Source organism: Panulirus ornatus, chromosome 8 (genome assembly GCF_036320965.1).
Source record: "Panulirus ornatus isolate Po-2019 chromosome 8, ASM3632096v1, whole genome shotgun sequence".
Classification (NCBI taxonomy): Eukaryota; Metazoa; Arthropoda; class Malacostraca; order Decapoda; family Palinuridae; genus Panulirus; species Panulirus ornatus.
Window position 1 is genome coordinate 4,049,413 of NC_092231.1, and position 19,276 is coordinate 4,068,688.

At 35.7% G+C, this 19,276-nt stretch overlaps 1 protein-coding gene across 4 annotated transcripts in view; it reads right to left on the reverse strand.

Annotated features, from left to right (window-relative positions):
- Window positions 1–3,897: 3,897 nt before the first annotated feature.
- Window positions 3,898–19,276, reverse strand: part of LOC139749756 (transient receptor potential cation channel subfamily A member 1-like) — a 75,326-nt gene continuing 59,947 nt past the window's right edge. For all 4 annotated transcript variants that reach the window (XM_071663966.1, XM_071663968.1, XM_071663965.1 and 1 more), the window contains 3 exons: window positions 14,424–14,507; window positions 12,188–12,354; window positions 3,898–10,242 (listed from right to left, as the gene is read on the reverse strand). In XM_071663966.1, the coding sequence (XP_071520067.1) occupies window positions 7,756–10,242; window positions 12,188–12,354; window positions 14,424–14,507 (2,738 nt within the window). In that variant the 3' untranslated portion in view covers window positions 3,898–7,755. The remainder of the gene's footprint in view (window positions 10,243–12,187; window positions 12,355–14,423; window positions 14,508–19,276) is intronic.

Sequence of the window (19,276 nt, forward strand, 5' to 3'; positions counted from 1 at the left end):
CAAAGAAGGATCCTTCCCTTTGGACATTTACAGGATTCCAGCTCACCATTATAGTATTTTACTTTAAGAACTGAAAAAGATTTTGAGTTCAACTCTTCTTGTTCTCTGTTCAGTGGTGAGAATTCTACAAACAGGAGAATTGTTTGGACTTGTTGACTAGGGACTTATGAGAGGGGTACATATTTTGAAAAATTTATGATTATGACCCTTTCACAAACTTCATGCCATGCTAAGTGATCCGATGGTAACATTATTTTGAGGCATCGCAGGATTTTTATTATAACTGCCAAGATGACATATCTAGGTAGTCACAATAGTCTTTGGAGGATTGTACCATGCTAGGATTTCAGAAAGGAATAGCCTTAGGAGATGGTTCTCTTCAGGAATGAATTAAAAGTATTTATTCTTTTGTTCATAACCTCATAATTTTCCAAGTGGATAAAATCTTTCTCTCTTCATTGTTGATCTGATAAGGGTACACAAAAAATAGAGGTAAGTAATGAAATTTGCTCAAAATATTGACTTTGAGCTAGTGAAAAACATGTTCATAAGCTAAAAAAGGGGGAGACTGTGTTGTTGACTGATTGGTGAGAATATTCAGTGCATGTATGGTTCATAGTGAAGTGCCTGAGGATTGGCAGAATGTATGCATAGTGCCAGTGTATAAAGGCAAAGGGGATAAAGGTGCGTTCAAATTACAGAGGTATAAGTTTGTTGCGTATTCCTGGGAAATTATATGGGAGGGTATTGAATGAGAGGGTGAAGGCATGCACAGAGCATCAGACTGGGGAAGAGCAGTATGGTTTCAGAAGTGGTAGAGGATGTGTGGATCAGGTGTTTGCTTTAAAGAATGTATGTGAGAAATACTTAGAAAAACAGATGGATCTGTATATAGCATTTATGGATCTGGAGAAGGCATATGATAGAGTTCATAGAGATGCTTTGTGGAAGGAATTAAGAGTATATGGTGTGGGAGGTAAGTTGCTAGAAGCAGTGAAAAGTCTTTATTGAGGATGTAAGGCATGTGTATGAGTAGGAAGAGAGGAAAGTGATTGGTTCCCAGTGAATGTTGGTTTGCGGCAGGGGTGTGTGATGTCTCCATGGTTGTTTAATTTGTTTATGGATGGGTTTGTTATGGAGGTGAATGTGATAGTTTTGTAGAGGGGGGCAAGTATGCAGTCTATTGTGGATGAGAGGGCTTGGGAAGTGAGTCAGTTGTTGTTTGCTGATGATACAGCGATGGTGACTGATTTGGGTGAGAAACTGCAGAAGTTGGTGACTGAATTTGGTAAAGTGTGTGAAAGAAGAAAGCTGAGAGTAAATGTGAATAAGAGTAAGGTTATTAGATCCAGTAGGGTTGAGGGACAAGTCAATTGGGAGGTAAGTTTGAATAGAGGAAAATTAGAGGAAGTGAAGTGTTTTAGATATCTGGGAGTGGATTTGGTTGCGGATGGAACCATGCAAGTGGAAGTGAGTCACAGGGAGGTGGAGGGGGCGGAGGTTCTGGGAGCGTTCAAGAGTGTGTGGAAAGCCAGAACATCATTTCAGAGAGCAAAAATTGATATGTTTGAAGGAATAGTGGTTCCAACAATGTTATATGGTTGCAAGGCATGGGCTATAGATAGGGTTGTGCAGAGGAGGGTGGATATGTTGGAAATGAGATGTTTGAGGGCAATATGTGGTGTGAGATGGTTTGATCGAGTAAGTAATGAAAGGGTAAGGGAGATGTGTGGTAATAAAAAGAGTGGTTGAGAGCAGAAGAGGGTGTATTGAAATGGTTTGGTCACATGGAGAGAATTAGTGAGGAAAGATTGACAAAGAGGATATATGTGTCAGAGGTGGAGGGAACAAGGAGAAGCGGGAGACCAAATTGAAGGTGGAAGGATGGAGTGAAAAAGATTTTGAGCGATCGGGGCCTGAGCATACAGGAGGGTTAAAGGTGTGCAAGGAATAGAGTGAATTGGAATGATGTTGTATACTGGGGTCAGTGTGCTGTCAATAGATTGAACCAGTGTATGTGAAGCATCCGGGGTAAACCATGGAAAGTTTTGTGGGGCCTGGATGTGGAAAGGGAGATGTGGTTTTGGTGCATTACACATGATAGCTAGAGACTGAGTGTGAACAAATGTGGCCTTTTTTGTCTTGTCCTAGCGCTACTTCACACGCGTGAGGGGGGAGAGGGGTGCCATTTCATGTGTGGTGGGGTGGCGACGGGAATGGACAAAGGCAAGTATGAATATGTACGTGTATCCCTGGGGATAGGGGAGAAAGAATACTTCCCACGTATTCCCTGCGTGTCGTAGGAGGCGACTAAAAGGGAAGAGAGCGGGGGGCTGGAAATCCTCCCCTCTCATTTTTTTTTTAATTTTCCAAAAGAAGGAGCAGAGAAGGGGGCCAGGTGAGGATATTCCCTCAAAGGCCCAGTCCTCTGTTCTTAACGCTACCTCGCTAATGCGGGAAATGGTGAATAGTATGAAAGAAAGAAAGATATGTGTATATGTCTGTGTATGTATATGTATATGTTGAAATGTATAGGTATGTGTTTGTGTAGGCATTCATGTATATACATGTATATGTGGGGGGGTTAGACCATTCTTTCATCTGTTTCCTCGCGCTACCTCGCTAACGCGGGAGACAGTGACAAAGTATACTAAATAAATAAATAATATGCTAAACTCATTGCCCAACCCACCTTCCCTAGTGGAGGTTTGATCATCCACCGATGATGTTTTAGAATCCCAGATTGGTTAGATGATGGGATGAGTTTTGATGGTATGATGTCATAGTTAGTTGCACATGGTGATTTAACACTTAGCCAGGGATTTTTATTTCAGCAGATTTTCCAGACTGCCCTCATGTCACATGGTTATATGCATTAAAGGTGAACAGGACATAATGAACATGTTTTCCTTCTATGCCTCAGGTAACCCAACAGCTCATGAGAGAATTGCATAAAAGGTGAGGCAAGCAAGGAATTTACACTTTTCACAAACTCAAAGCCAAATGTGTGTAAATTTATGTGTGTTTTCAACTGGTAGTCTTTTGATATTTTTGGTGGCATGTCTACTCTTAACTTGCTAGCTGGAGAGGTTTGAAATTTTCTGTTGACCATATATTATGGCAGAAAGGGACTGCTTTGTCCATTGTCGGTTGTCAAGAGCCATGATTGCTTTGTCTGTTATCTGTTATCAGGAGTTGAACTTTACCCATCAACATATTCTTGGTCACAGTTTAAAAATTCCACAGAGAAACTCATATTTCTTAGCATATAAAAAAATTGAATGGCTTAAGACCCATAACTTAAGTTTTGATTTTGTTTGCTGTACCACTTTTCCCAGCATCTGAACTAAATGGCTTAAGATCCATAACTTAAGTTTGGATTTTGTTTGAGTTATGCCATTTTCAAAAAGATTTAACCAATAACAACCTGCTTATAAGAAAATTCAACCTTTGACTTATAACTTGTGTGAATTTTATGGCACTTATAGATTTAACCTGGCTAATCACTTGAAAAAAATTTCATTACTGACCTCGGAACTTAACACAGAGGTTTTTAAAAATTTTCAAACATTATTGCTACCCACACTTATTTCACTTCCAATTGCTCTGCTGTACTACATGCAAAACAAGTGTTCCATGGAACACCTTTCCTTTGAAGGATAAGAACTATTCCATAGGTATAACTTGAGCAGGATTTGTTGATTCCTTAAATTACAATCAACTAACTCCTAGGAGCCATGACTATTTCATCTCCATATATTTTAACTAGATCAATTATCCTACCTTATGGGCAGGGTTTTCCAGAATCAATGTGAGGTAACTCACTCAGAATTGTAAGACCATTCTACTATATGTATTGGTCATTGAAACTACATGAGGTATTACATTAAAGTGGTCTGCAACATTCCATTTTATTACATTATGAAATCCATATGCTTTGCTTGAGTCATTGTCACTTTGTTTTCATGAATTATAATTAAAAAAAACAAATGAAAAATATTGACAGAAAGATAATAGATTTATTTTTAGCAAATCTGTGGGAGGCCTAAATTCATTCCTACAAAGGTGAACAATAGCCAATGCAAGTATTACATATTATTTTGTTACATTTTGGTAAATACCACTGTAGCACATGCCCACCATAATAGACTATGAGCTGATCATACTCAATACACATCAGATCACTTACATTACTATAGAACTGCCAATGAGTACAAGACAGTTGTGTTTGTTATTATGACACATCTTTATTTTAGATTCATAAGCTGAAGAACACTGCTGACTACAGCAAAGCAATTACTTTACTTTCCCTGCAACCAACATAAAGATGAAAATGTACCTATTTAAGCTCAATATACTTACAATTAATCTGACATAAATGCATACTCATAGTCTGTACAATCTCATGTATTTGTTGTCATTAAAATTCACACATTTGTGGCCATCAAATAAAACTGCACAAATCTGAATTTTAATCAGTGTATGCTACACTGTACTCAATAAAATGCTGATACAGTATTATCAGCTGATTGAGCTATACTACCCACTTAAACAGGTACTGAGAAAATTCTTATTTGATTTATTAATCTTACAAGTTTACTCAAACTTTTGAAGTCAAATACAACATGAAAAAAAGGTTGCTGTTCATTTGTTCCTGACACTACCTTACTATGGCAGGAGAGAGCAGTAACGTATACCTGGTAACCCTCAGCATGGTAGCAACAAGAACAGAGGAAGGAGCTATGGGAGGTTTCTTTTCATAAACTCATTTGTCAGTTCAAATTTGTTCCTGTTAAATCAGGGAACAGCAAATGTATGAAAATTAATATATACGCTTACATACATATTTCAGGTATATATAATGTGTATCTGTATGAATCTTTTTGAATATTCCTAGATGAGGCACTATAAATGATTTGGTAAAAAATGAAAATATAACTTTTCAGTACATCAAAATTGTCTGTTAAAAGTTTAACAAGCACATAACAAGATTATGATCCATCATACTGTATTTTCCTCTATAAGGACATTCACTACATTTTTTACTTTTTTAAAATGTTGTACATATTTCACACACTAAATAAGCAAATCATATTCTTTCCCTTTTGCTCAAATATTTATAATCCTAAGAAAAAACAATGTATTTTACAAGGAAATGCCAGAAAGAAAATCGAAACTGTAAATATTATAAAAGCACTATGCTATAAAACAAGAGAAATTGATTCCACATAAATCTGAAACCATCATCATTGGATATCAGACACTATTTTATGTGCGATGCATTTTATCAATTTTCAATGAAGGAAGCATTGTCAAGAAAAATTCTTTTCATGAACTGTGGTATTGACTTAAAACTATGATTACAAAAAAATTTTCCTTAGCCTATGGGTTATCACAAAGTACCAAATAACAAGCAAACACCCAGAAGTGTTAACTCTGTCAGTTTCTTCAGTGTTTACTGCAGAGACTAGCTCCTGAAAATACAATTACAGTAGTATTACTGTACAACCCCATGACTCCTTTTGTGGAGTTTCAGCAGCTTTGAGGCTGCACTCAATGCAAAACAAGAAAATGATGGAATCCTTAGGAGTGAGAAGGGCACAGACAAAACTATACTTCCTTCTATCCATCATCGATGATGTAGCCTTACCAAAGGTAACTTTCACTAAATGTAACCACATGCAAATGGAGTTTAGTAGCACTGCTCTGGATATACGTATTCAGAGTTAATAGGTTTGTTATAGTATGTAAGAAAAGTTGTTTAAGTGATAGACTTTCAGCAGATGTGGCCTACTGATTATTTTTTAATGATTCATTTATAAAATCAATTCTCATAGGATTAAAGTTTATCAATCTATCCTAGCTTTATAGGTATAGCATCCAGAAAATTTGTGAACAGAAATTCCTCTACTAATAAAGAGCAGATATTAATTTTAACAGCAGCAACACACTTCATGATGCTCAGGCACTGTCCTATATACAAACAAAGCTTGTCTTGGAGCTTACAGGAGATAAGATGATTGGAAATGACTATAGCTTTGGGTTATTTTGAAGAGGAAAAAATGTGGGGAGGTAGTTCCACTTAATGAAAATGGATGGAATATGAGTCAGGTTATGAACCTTTAAATGTATTACAATATCTAGGTTCATGAGTGAGACATAATGGATCAAATTTTTCAAACCACCAGCCATGAAAGTGATGACAGAATGAGGAATGAGACGATATTGAATGATGGACATTTGGAGGAAGGGAGACTGGAAAAGGGAGCTGGCTTAACAAGATACAGTCCAGGGTTACATTGGATTTTATAAAGATGATCGCAAGAGGTTTAGAACATACCTTTGTAAAGAAACACTGGAAAGAGTCTTCTGAAGAGGTCAAGTGCGACTTTAAGATTGAAATTTTTGGTAGGATAAACATACAGAAATTTTGTTTATTATAGATATCTTCAACTAGTTTAGACTTACTGATTTTAAGACACTTTAACATATGGCATGTACAAGAATGCTGATACAAACAAGGGGTGCAACTGTAGCATTGCTAAAAATGAAAGGTAGTTGGAAACTGTTTTCTTTGTGAAGGTTTGCTATAATGCATTTTTTTATTCGCTCAACATTATATAATTTTTTGAGCATCCCTGGTAAATAAATGCAGTTAATCAGAATCAAAATCAGAAGAGAATGTCTAAGCAGTATATAGAGTGATGGGTTTAAAGCTGTTAAGTATAGCATTAGAAGAAAATTCCTCAGACCATTAAATAGTGTAAGCCCTGGACAATATGCCTGGGTTGGAGAGATACAGTCAGTGTTTCTATGTAGCTTGTCTACATTACTGGGTCTCCTGGCATGAAATACTGAACCAGGAAGGAGTGATTTTTTTAGTGTGCAAGGAGTGGCATAATTGTTTATTTCATTCAAGGTTGGAGGCATCGGTGGTGAGGGACTTGAGAGCTAATGAATAAAATTAAAAATGTCAATCCTAGTCAGTATTACAGAAATGTCACATAATGCAAGATTAAATGAGGCAGCATTTATGAGAAAGATAGCAGAATATGATCAGAGGCTCTTGGAAATGAAGAAAAATGTATAAATGTTTCAGTATCAGTATAGGAGAAATGTCAAGCAAGGAAGTAACAAAGTATGAGGCCACCAGTTATAACAATCACTATAACATGAGTTTTGATACAAAATATATTTTTGATAAAGGTCGTCATATTGTATAGAAAAAATATATAGGGTTTCTGAACGAGAGAGCCTGGATTAAGTCAGATATTGATTTAATGATTCAATATAGGTTTGGCAGGAGCTAGGAAGGTATGAACAAAATATAGCACAGATATCTCTATGCATAGGGAAGGAAGGAATTAGCAAATAAGAAAACAGGTTTAGAATTTGTTCATGTAACTTGAATCTCTGTAAGGAATACAAGGCAGAGTGGACTAGATAAATGGTGAATATTAAAAGAGTTGACAGTACTGTCAACACCTCTAATGCTACAAAACTTTGGAGAGTTGAGGTAAAACTCTAACCTTTGATAACATTATTAGAAATCTGATTAATTATTATATGCAGAATGATTCAAATAAAATTAAGATGTGAAGAATGGAAAGTATATCATGCAACACAGCTCTGTAGAAATGGGAATAAAGAGAAGAAACTGGTTTACAGTCACTCATAACTGTGCCACTAAGTACATAATCAGGTCAAGATACATTAAATATTGACTACTGTAAGAGCTTTTGAAGGCTTTGATAGTCACTGTGGAGAAGGACAGAGAACATGCTTATTAACTTTGTCTGTGAGGGAAGAAATAGCATCCATTACTTCATCAAGACGAGTTTCTAGGCCAGAAAGACGATGGTTAGCAACTGCATGCTCTTTCTCAAGAACCACATCCTTTGCAGCCTCAATCTGGGTCTCCTTAAGATGGAATGAATGACAGTCACATACATGCCAACGCTCATCACCACGGTTTGGATAAACAGTTATACGATGGTCACGGAGGCAAGAATGGAACATGAGTGTCCTCCGACCCATCCATTTGAGGAGCTTCATTGCTGGGTTGGGGTAGTCTAGACAGGACATAAGAAGGCAGTCATCAGCCCCACTTTCACAGCATGTAATTGGTCCTGGCATTATTTGCTGGAATGGACTTGCCAGAAATACAGACTCAATGTAGGAAATTAGTTCAACACGGCTGCTATAACTAACTATTTCAGCTTCTTGTTGAATCTGTTGGATATCACTGACAGCCAGACCATTAAGGAGATTCATCAACACTAGGACAATTAGAAATACAAACAACACAAATAAGAGATGTGATGAAACAGGAAAGCTTGAAAGTGGTAACTCCGTGTACTCAATTTCACCTGTTGTCATGGCAATGGTCTTCAGCAGAGACTGGTGGTATGTCATGAAGCTTTCATCCACTTGGAACACCAGATAGAAACTTATACTGAAAGCTACTATCATGAAGGAAAACATGATGATAAACTTTAAGAAGTTGTAAGTGACTGTCGTAAACATAGTAATGTACACTGCAAGATATGGGTGACGGCCAAGCAGGAGAGTAAATTCAATCCATGAGAATATTATCAGCCAAGCAGAGAGACTTTGTTGTGATTCAGCACTCATTGGTATGAATAAAAGGGCAGCAGTCAACAAAACAATAGATATTTCCAGCCAGTTTTCTAGACGGGAGATATAAAGTTTCCAAGATACTAAAAACTGGATAGTTTCCCTCACCGCTATGTACAGAGCAAAAAGTGAAATTAAGCCTTTGAGAATATATTTGACAGCAATGTTCTCCTTTAGCATTTCTCTTACCATCTTATCATCTGATGCAGTACTATTTGGGTTAGTCTCATTGGTATTTGGTCCAGTCTCCTCTGATGAAGGGGTGAATGTGCCCTGATAGATAAGAATGTAAGCAGTGAGTAAGATAAGGAAAGCTGTGTAAGCAAAAATATTGAAGAAATAATACTGTTTTATTCTCTGCCACTTAAGGAAAAGGAAAGTATCAATGATGGGATGAAGGAGCAATCGCCTGTGTCTTCGTGACTCACTTAGGAACCTTAAACATTCTGTTTCTGGCTGCTGTGATGCTTGTGCTGGAGCCAGCATACTGTAGTGTAAGATGATTTCAAAGTCACGATCAGCTACATTGTTCTTGTGCTTAATACAGTCATTAAGAACTTCCTCAAGCACAGATGCCTGGATTCGAGTAATTGCTAGAGTTCCAAACTTATTTCTGATGCCTAAGTGAGCCCCATTCAACAGCAAAGTACGAACAAAGCTCTGATCATCACAAAGTACAGCATAATGAAGTGGAGTGTTGCCAAATTCATCTTGCGCATCAATATCAAAATAACGCTTTTTATCTAGAAGTAATTGCAAGCAGCGGTAGTAATTTACACCTTCAGTCTTTAATAGGTATTCTCTCTTCACTACTTTATGTAGAGGAGTTTCTTTCCGTAAGTCTGTTTGCTTTAAAATACCCTTCTCTAAATCACCTCGTTCTCTCATGGTTCCAACTAGCAATTCTACAATCTTATAATATCCATTCCTTGTTGCATACAAGATTGGAGACATTTTGCTTGTTTCATCTCTCAGAGTTGGATTAGCTCCATTCTTTAGAAGTTCTTCTACAAAGTCAGACAGTCCATTGTCACATGCATACTGTAAAAGTGTATATTCACCATGGTCTTCTTCAAGAATGGAAGCTTTGGACTTCTCTTGGGAATTACTGATATCAGTAAGAATTTCTTTAAAGAGTTCCAAATCATGGTCTATCACAGCATCATACAGCTCATCGCTATAGTATCGCTGCGGTTTTTCAATCACAGAAAAATCAATTTTTTCAAGAAGATCAGGTAACTTCTTCCGGATAATATCAGCTGCTGTCTTGTTTCCAACAGCACTATCAATATTGGCTCCTTTAAGAATCAATTGATGTGCCATATATTCCCAACTTTTTGTAGCAGCCATATAAAGAGGGGATGCTTTGCTGCTGTCCATAGTATCTATCTTAATCTTCTTACAAGACAGAAGAGCATCAAGGCAAGCTTTAAAATTATCCTCATTGTTCTTCCAGCGAGTAGCTAAGATGTGTAGTGATGTGCGACCAAACTCACCTTCTTTTGCATTTGGATCTGCACCTGCTTTAAGAAGTGCCTCAAGGATTTCTACATTCCCGTTTTGTGCAGCATAGTGTAATGGACAGTACTTCTTGCCACGATGATCCTATGAAAATATAAGAGTGATAATATGATTAAAGCTGCATGAAAATCTAGTACAGATGAAAAACAATAAAAGTAATGCATCATTTCATCTATTCATCTCTTATTACCTACTAAGCCATTCCGTAAGACCAATGTAGGATGGGCATGCAGAAACCTTTACTAAACATCACTCAATTATCAATGCTTTGTAATCAAGAATACAAAGGTAGTGACGAGCATTTGCTAAGGACTACAGAATTTTGTATATTCTTTTAGCTACAGAATAGGAGGCATACACCGTCTTATGTAAATTAATATTTATCAGCATTAATCCATTCCCAGTTTTATGGTGTTGATCATGTACATCTACTTGTGTTAAAGAGAAAATTGAGCTTCCACACTTAAAATAGCATTTCTTACTTTTTCACTTTACATGCTCAGAAGATTCTTCAGTTGAGCCCAAAGGTTCTGTTTACATCACTTTCATACACAAAATGTTTCTATTGCATCCAATCCCCAGTCATTCCTCAAATTATATATTTCTTTAAAGAGGAAGATAAGGAGAGATGAATGGGAGAGTGGTGATGGAAATGTAAAGAAACAATCATAATATTTAGATTTGGAAGATAAATAGCTGAAGATCATAGTGGAAAAACATTCATCAACCACATCTATTAAGCATTCAATTGTTTTTTAAAAGATAAAAAGCTTAGAAGACATCTTTTCATTCATTGGTAAAGGCATCAAGTGAACTTCATAGCAAATGTTTATGAAATGTAAGCGGTATATAAGATTACATAGACAGTAGTTATAAATTTCTCTGATGAAATCACAGCATGCATTGAGGTGGGTGGATTATTGATTGAAGAGGGATTTACAGTAAAAATAAGATTAAAAAAGGTGGTAATTTCATTTGTCACAGTTGCCTAGAGCATTTACCTAATTACAATTGAGACAATGAGACAATTCTATTTGTATACTTCATTTTTATCAATGCCTATAATTCTTCCCTTCCTACTGTCTCTTCACCATTTCTGTCTCATTACAATTTTCTCACTCCATATTTTTTCATTACCTCTGAATTTACATGCTACGAGGTGCAGATCCGAGCATACACCCACACTGAGTTGGGTAAGCATCATTCACTACGGTGCTTGAAGGGCTGGTCACGTATAAATAAGTTTTAAGATTTTACATGATACAAAAGAAAGTTTAAGAGATGAGGCTTCACATGATTAAAACTCACTATCTTTCTCACTATCTATCTTTCTGATCCTTGTTCCCTCTGGGAACTCCCGTCAAGGGGATGTCATTGACAGAAGGGTTTCCACTTATCCCTGTCTATACATGCCTCCCTTGCATACACAGTGCCACACACTCTTCCACCATTTCTCTCCCTACAGTATTCTTCCACTCTATTTCTCCATGTCACAGGTGGTCTTCCTCTCAGTAACTCCTTTAATTGTACTATTACACACTCTCCTCCAGTGTAGATATTGGTCATTTCAGATGCATCAAAATCCTTGAACCAGATATCTCTTGCTTGGATGGATGTCACCCCATGCAAGTTGGAGATTCCATATAGGATTTCACTTTAGTTTGTAAAATGTCTAATCTTTATACTATGTATCAGCTATTCTCCATGGTTGTGCTGATTATGAGTCCTCTCTTACATTGTTGCTCAAGTTTATGATTTATTGTAGCTTTACCCATCATTGTGTCCCATTTCACCCATCATGGGTTCCAATGTGTCTGAGCTCATTTCTCCATACTCTTGTAATATATGTATTATCTAATCACTTTTTCATGCTTCATTTTCCTATTTTCTTTTGTTTACTCCTTTTCATGTCTTTTGCTCTCTTACATACTTTAAAAGACCCATAATTGGTGCTTAGAGTTACAAAAAAAATAAAAATTCATGAAACACACAAGCACCCTTAATATTTTCACAGAATTCATGAACATACCCTAGCATTGGTGTCAGCTGCAGCTTGAAGAAGGACTCCCACTAGTTCATCTGAGTTATTTTGTACAGCAATGTGGAGAGCTGTGGCAGAGTCTGGATGTGGGAAGATGTAATTAATGCTCTTCTGTGGCAGATGTTTTAGAGCACAACGAAGTTTCTCCTCATCACCTGAAAGTAAGAAACATGTTTAAGTATACGCAATGTGGAAGACTTGGTTAACTTGTAATCTACTGATTATGATTTCTTGTTAGGATCTCAATTTTTATTAGCAGCTACCTGTAACAAATGTTATAGCAAAATCGAGTCTAAGAGTCTGGATAAAATATAACAGAATTTTCATCATTTACCAGAAATTGTGTTTCACAGAAGTTAAAGAAACATCATAAACTCGTGTCATTTGAAAATGCAAAGCATGGCTCCTAAGTTACACACACACACACACACACACACACACACAAAATCCATTGGTATCAAAGGTAAGAACAACTTTTTAAATCAATAAAGTGAAAAAAGCATCACACACACATTGGCAACATTGGTGTCTACAACTAAGTGTGAAAGAAGTGAGTGGTTTGCCTCAACCTTCAGATTGATCCACATTCCTGTTACCCTGCAGTCACAATCCACTCCCCAAAGGTTAAGAATGGCCTTCATGCTTTACGCAATTCGGCAGGCCATTTGAACTGCGCACTGCCACTTTGTCATCACTCTAGTCATTTAGTTATTGACACTGAAAGTGTCTAGTACCACCATGGTTATGTACTGTTGACGATTCCTTCTACAGAAGCACTACCACGTGAACGAAGCAACCCCTCCTTCCTCCCTCATTAACAGCAGCAGTAGCAGCATGACGGTAAATTAGCAGTACCTCCTTCCTGCAGCACAACTATGGGACTTCAGGTATGTCTTCTTGCAGTACAACCACAGGGCCCAGGGAGCAATTCATCCTTCTTGCAACACAACCTCGGTAGTGCTTCCCAGTCCGTTGAGAGCCAGCATGAACACCGGGGCAAAGCACCTTATGGTCTCCTTCCCTCTCCATATATCGCAGGTAAGGGATGCCCAGCAAGGTTCTTCAGGGCTCTTCCTCTTCCTCTTTTTAATAATTTTAAGATCTAAAAAAGATCCTAAATTACGACAGCAACGAACTTATGATGCAAAATGCACGTAATGTATCATGCGACGGTGAGGGAGTAAAGATTATTTTTGTTAGCCGAGATGGCACAGGCAGCCGAGGCCCTAATCAATCTATATTTCAGTGTATTATACATGACAAACTAGATTGTCAGTGTGAGCCACTGAGGACGTTCTCCACCTCTTCTATGCGCTACCTAGAAACGGCGAACACGCATGAAAAAAAGTGTAACGTTACTTGGAAAAGATGCGACGTAAGAAATCGTAGTCACTACTTCTAAACCTATGATGTGAAATAAAAGAAAAATAAATGTTTGTACTGTCAAGATAATAACGAGTAACTCCCATTACAGTAATTGGTAGACGCCAAACTAACGGGTTTAAAGCCGCCATATCCTTTCACAAACACGTGCTCTGATGTTTCCTTTCACATATATGTGCTCTTACGCCTCCTGAAAAACTATGCCACCAATAGAACTCAGAAAAAAATACGTATACAGCAAACAATTTTTACACAAGTATAAGCTACACACACATACGTACACTCAACAGCTATATTCTCTTTCCTGACGACACTTTTTCCTGTACAACCCTTCAACTTTCCCTCTTAATCACCCACTTACTGAAAAAAATGACTTACTCCCCTAAGGGCCAGGAGGTGGGCCACGACAGCCGTTGATGTACGATAATTCATTTAACGCCGTGTTCAAAAACATATCCGCGATAAATTAACGTGTAATTACATACTTACCACTGATTCCTGTTGTACCATTGTCACATTTTAATAGATATGAAATATGCATCAATAACATAATTATTTCATAATAACCTATTCTGTTATTTCCTAATTTCTATATGTATATATAAGTCACTAAATACTAACATATAGAAAAAGCTACGTTTGAAGACATTGCTATTTAATGTGTATATTTTCTTATTAGAAATGTACCCCCTGTGTGTAGTCTTTACATAGAAATAAGTATATTGAACATGAACTAAAAACACTTGATTCTTACTCACAAACAAGGCTGAGCCAAGACAGAAGCATGGCGTGGTAATACACTGTCAATTACAGTCAGGGTGGTGGATGGTGTACTACTGACCTGTTCGGACGGAGAGGAGCAACTCCTGCTTATAATGGTCCTCGTCGTCACCCCCAGGAGAGCCGCCCCCCTGCATGGCTACTCCTGAAAGAAAACGGAGTGTAAGAGGGGGATACTAGAGAGAACGGTGAGCTAGCTGCGGAGAAAAGTGTCAAATGGAAATTTTTAGTGCTACACTCCCACACGTAATGAATTAATCTAATGACTTCGATGGAAAACTACGTACAAAACATGCAGATTTAAAAACTTTTAGAACAACTACTTGTGTGACGATTATATTTTTGATTAACAGTCAAGAGCGGATATCAGGCTGAAGTATTTTTTCCTTTATTAATCATGAATTTTGCAACTATCATGGCAACTCTTTTCACTGATTCTTTTTTTACGTTGGAGGCCCCCGGTCACGAACAACATGGAGATATTAATGAAAGGGAAAAGAAGAGACAAGGGAAAGTATCTACGTATTTAGGACACCCTACAGAAATGAATTTATGTCAGCGGCAAGATACGATCAGAAACGCATACACCCGATCTGTGCCAGTAATGGAAATACCAAAGAACGGCCTGTCATTGACAATTAAGAAGCCATCCTGGGCTTGGAAATGAGGAATCCTACACACACACACACACACACACACACACACACAAGTCGAAAACTATTGAATCCAACAACATCCATTTGAGGACAGAAACATGATATATGATTATCATTGTTGTTACTCATTCCTACAACTTCAAAGCTGCGCTTTATAGTGGAGTAAGACATGGTAGGCTCCTCTGGGACGAGGAATAGTGGACGAAGCTGTGCTCTTTTCTGTAAGAGACCTCTACCTCGCTGTTACCACGAGCAGTCGGAATTCAGAAAACCAGAGTTAAAGATAGACATCCAAGAGTGTGTGATGTGGCACTCGTAAGACTGATTGATATCTAGTAAGAAATTATGAATCTACTGTGATGAAGAGTGAACGTTCTATGGTGAAATTACCGCATACCTTCGCTAAAAAAAAAAAGACATTGCTTTGACGCAACGACTTTTTTAAGTTTATTTTGAGAGTCCCAAAAGACGCTGCTTTCTCACTTACATTCTTGCAATTATATGAGTTGTTTTGAGAAGAAATTCGCACCTTTATTTCAACGAGAAGACTTTAAGATTCAAATAATACTATGGCTGTCCCGCAACGACAAAGCGTGGATCACCAGCCATTCCGCCAGCTAGACTAGGAAAGTGTGGTGAAGACAGCATTCTCCTTAAACATGTGCCTCTTTCTCTGTTGCTGGTCACTCACCATTTACAAATCAACAGCACCTAGGTTGGTAACTATCAATAGCCTTACTTCAAGGATCAGAAATAACTGGGAACTTCATCTTATGGGTCACATGTAATTATGGTCTCTTTAGCTATGACAAAGCTCAGTGGCGTATCTTGGGTATGGCGGGTAGGGCAGGTGCCCTGGGCTCCGCTTGAAGGGGGGGCGCCACTCAGCAGGATTGTTTTTTGACATATGTTACCCGATTGACATTTTTAACGGTTTGGTTTTGTAAGATAAAAAAGAAACTCGCCTACTTTTCAACTATAGTAATATTTTGCTATTATCTGTTGCATTGCCGCTTCTACGTTACAATTTTGATCAAATAAGTTTAAGTCTTTAAGAGTTTATATAATTTTAAGTTTGGCTAACGCTTCAACAGTTTATGATTACACTGTATATATTTTTTTAATGTACATCCACTTTATGTACATTTTTAATCAAGCCAGGGTTGCAATTTCAGTGCTTGCCATAGGCGCTATTTCCCCCAGATACGCCCCTGAATAGTTAGGGGTATTTTTTAAGAAAATCTATTTTTTCGAGAAAAATGCCAAAAATTGAAGGTACTTTTTAGCTCAAAAAACTTTTTGTTTTGAAATTGAAAGATATGATATTCAAACCCTTCTATACTTGAAATAATCATGGAAAATATATCATAATGATCTCAGTTACTGATACATACCCAGTAAATACGATGCAAAGGTTTAGAATTTATTTTAGAATTAACTTCATTTAACAGCTTAATTGAATGTCATAAAGACGATTAAACGATATTTCAACACCAGATTTGTATTCAGCATGAAAAATTCTTATGATGAGTTTTTAAAAGAAATCTATTTTTCGGAGAAAAATGCCAAAAATTGAAGGTATTTTCAGGTTACTTTTTAGCTCAAAAAACTTTTTGTTTTAAAATTGAAAGATAAGATATTCAAACATTTCTATACTTCAAAAAATCATGGAAAATATATCATAATGCTCTCAGTACCCGATACATACTCAGTAAATACGATACAAAGGAACAGAAAATATTTTGCAATTGACTTCATTTAACAGCTTAACTGAGTGTCATAAAGAAGACTAAACGTTATTTTAACACCAGATTTGTATTCAGCATGAAAAATACTTCTTATAATGAGTTTTTAAAGGAAATATTTTTTCGAGAAAATGCAAAATTGAAGGTAATAGTTCAGGGTATTTTTTAGCTCAAAATACTTTTTGTTTTGAAATTGAAAGATATGATATTCAAACACTTCTATACTTGAAATAATCATGGAAAATATATCATAATGATATCAGTTAATGATACATACCTAGTAAAAACGATGCAAAGGATCGGAAAATATTTCAAAATTGACTTCATTTAACAGCTTAATTGAATGTCATAAAGATGATTAAACGGTATTTTAGCACCAGATTTGTATTGAGAATGAGGAATACTTCTTATAATGAGTTTTTAAAGGAAATCTATTTTTTCGAGAAAAATGCCAAAAATTGAAGGTAATAGTTCAGGGTATTTTTTAGCTCAAAGAACTTTTTGTTTTGAAATTGAATGATATGATATTCAAACACTTCTATACTTGAAATAATCGTGGAATATATATCTCTATGATCTCAGTTACTGATATATACCCAATAAATACGATGCAAAAGTTTAGAGTTTATTTTAGAATTGACTTCATTTAACAGCTTAATTGAATGTCACATAGACGATTAAACGATATTTTAACACCAGATTTGTATTCAGCATGGAAAATACTTCTTATAATGAGTTTTTTAAGAAAATCTATTTTTTCGAGAAAAATGGCAAAAATTGAAGGTAATAGTTCAGGGTATTTTTTAGCTCAAAATACTTTTTGTTTTGAAATTGAAAGATATGATATTCAAACACTTCTATACTTGAAATAATGATGGAAAATATATCATAATGATATCAGTTAATGATACATACCTAGTAAATATGATGCAAAGTATTAGAAAATATTTTAGAATTGATTTCATTTAACAGCTTAATTGAATGTCACACAGACGATTAAACGACATTTGTACACCAGATTTGTATTCAGCATGGAAAATAGCTCTTATAATGAGTTTTTTAAGGAAATTATTTTTTTGAGAAAAATGCCAAAAATTGAAGGTAATAGTTCAGGGTATTTTTTACCTCAAAATACTTTTTGTTTTGAAATTGAAAGATATGATATTCAAACACTTCTGTACTTGAAATTATTATGGAAAATATATCATAATGATCTCAGTTATTGATACCCAGTAAATACGATGGAAAGTTTTAAATTTATTTTAGAATTGCCTTCAATTAACAGCTTAATTGAATGTCACACAGACGATTAAACGATATTTTAACACCAGATTTGTATTCAGCATGATAAATACTTCTTATAATGAATTTTTTGAGAAAATATATTTTTTCGAGAAAAATGCCAAAAATTGAAGGTAATAGTTCAGGGTATTTTTTTAGCTCAAAATACTTTTTGTTTTGAAATTGAAAGATATGATATTCAAAGACTTCTATACTTGAAATAATCATGGAAAATATATCATAATAATCTCAGTTACTGATACATACCCAGTAAATACGATGCAAAAGTTTAGAATTTATTTTAGAATTGACTTCATTTAACAACTTAATTGAATGTCACACAGACGATTAAACGATATTTTAACACCAGATTTGTTTTCAGCATGGAAAATACTTCTTATAACGAGTTTTTTAAGAAAGTCTATTTTTTCGAGAAAAATGCCAAAAATTGAAGGTAATAGTTCAGGGTATTTTTTAGCTCAAAAAACTTTTTGTTTTGAAATTGAAAGATATGATGTTCAAACGCTTCTATACTTGAAATAATCGTGGAAAATATATCATAATGATATCAGTTAATGATACATTCCTATTAAATACGATGTAAAGGATTAGAAAATATTTTAAAATTGACTTTATTTAACATCGTAATTGAATGTCATGAAGATGATTAAACGGTATTTTAACACCAGATTTGTATTCAGCATGAAAAAGACTTCTTACAATGAGTTTTTAAAGGAAATCTATTTTTTTTCTAGAAAAATGCCAAAAATTGAAGGTAATAGTTCAGGGTATTTTTTAGCTCTAAAAACTTTTTGTTTTGAAATTGAAAGATAAGATATTCAAACACTTGTATACTTGAAATAATCATGGAGAATATGTCATAATGCTCTCAGTACCCGATACATACTAAGTAAACACGATACAAAGGAACAGAAAATATTTTGAAATTGACTTCATTTTAGAGCTTAACTGAATGCCATAAAGACGACTAAACGTTATTTTAACACCAGATTTGTATTCAGCATGAAAAATGCTTCTTATAATGAGTTTTTAAAGGAAATCTATTTTTTTCGAGAAAAATGCAAAAAATTGAAGGTAATAGTTCAGAGCATTTCTTAGCTGAAAAAACGTTTTGTTTTGAAATTGAAAGATATGATATTCAAACACTTCTATACTTGAAATAATCATGGAAAATATATCATAATCATCTCAGTTACTGATACATACCCGGT